Source organism: Calidris pugnax, unplaced genomic scaffold (genome assembly GCF_001431845.1).
Source record: "Calidris pugnax isolate Ruff unplaced genomic scaffold, ASM143184v1 scaffold39, whole genome shotgun sequence".
Lineage (NCBI taxonomy): Eukaryota > Metazoa > Chordata > Aves > Charadriiformes > Scolopacidae > Calidris > Calidris pugnax.
This window is the reverse complement of record NW_015090828.1, coordinates 9,797,610-9,798,175: the sequence shown is the minus strand read 5'-3', so window position 1 is coordinate 9,798,175 and position 566 is coordinate 9,797,610. Positions and strand designations below refer to the sequence as shown.

At 79.7% G+C, this 566-nt stretch overlaps 1 protein-coding gene across 1 annotated transcript in view; it reads right to left on the bottom strand.

Annotated features, from left to right (window-relative positions):
• Positions 1 to 541, bottom strand: part of TYSND1 (trypsin domain containing 1) — a 7,159-nt gene extending 6,618 nt beyond the window's left edge. The window contains exon 1 of the mRNA XM_014940358.1: positions 21 to 541. Coding sequence (XP_014795844.1) covers positions 21 to 512 — 492 coding nt within the window. The 5' untranslated portion in view covers positions 513 to 541. The remainder of the gene's footprint in view (positions 1 to 20) is intronic.
• Between the last annotated feature and the right edge of the window lie 25 nt (positions 542 to 566).

Sequence of the window (566 nt, the reverse complement as noted above, 5' to 3'; positions counted from 1 at the left end):
CAGAGGGCTCCGAGGGGGGCCCCGCAGGCCCCCAGCCCCTCGCCCTTCCTCAGGAGGCTGGCGCTCGCCCGGGCCGTCCAGCGGCCCCCGGGGGTGTCGAGGCCGGGCACCCGCAGCCAGGCGAACCAGTGCAGGGCCTGCCCTTCCTCCTCCCCCGCCGCCTCCCCGCCGAAGCGCCACCGCTCGCCCGGGCCGAAAGCCCGCTCCAGCGCCTGCTGGAAGGGGCGGCAGGGCACCAGGCCCAGCAGCCGGGCCTCCTCCTGCCGCAGGCCGCCATCCCGGCGGTGCAGGACGAGGAGGCGCAGGCCGGGTTTGAGGGCCTCGGGCCTCAGGAGGCCGCTCCGCCCCCAGGCAGCGGGTCCGTCCCGCAGGAAAGGGGAGAACACGGCGGCGTGGCAGAGGACGAGGGCGGGCCGGCGGGTGAGGATGAGCCCGCTGCAGCTGCGGGGCTCGGAGCCGGGGGGCTCGGCCAGGCTGAGGGCGCAGCAGGACGGCTCCTCCGCCGCCGCCATGGCGGCCTGAGGCGGGGGGCGCGCGAGGCCAGCGCGGCCCCGCCCCTCCCGCCC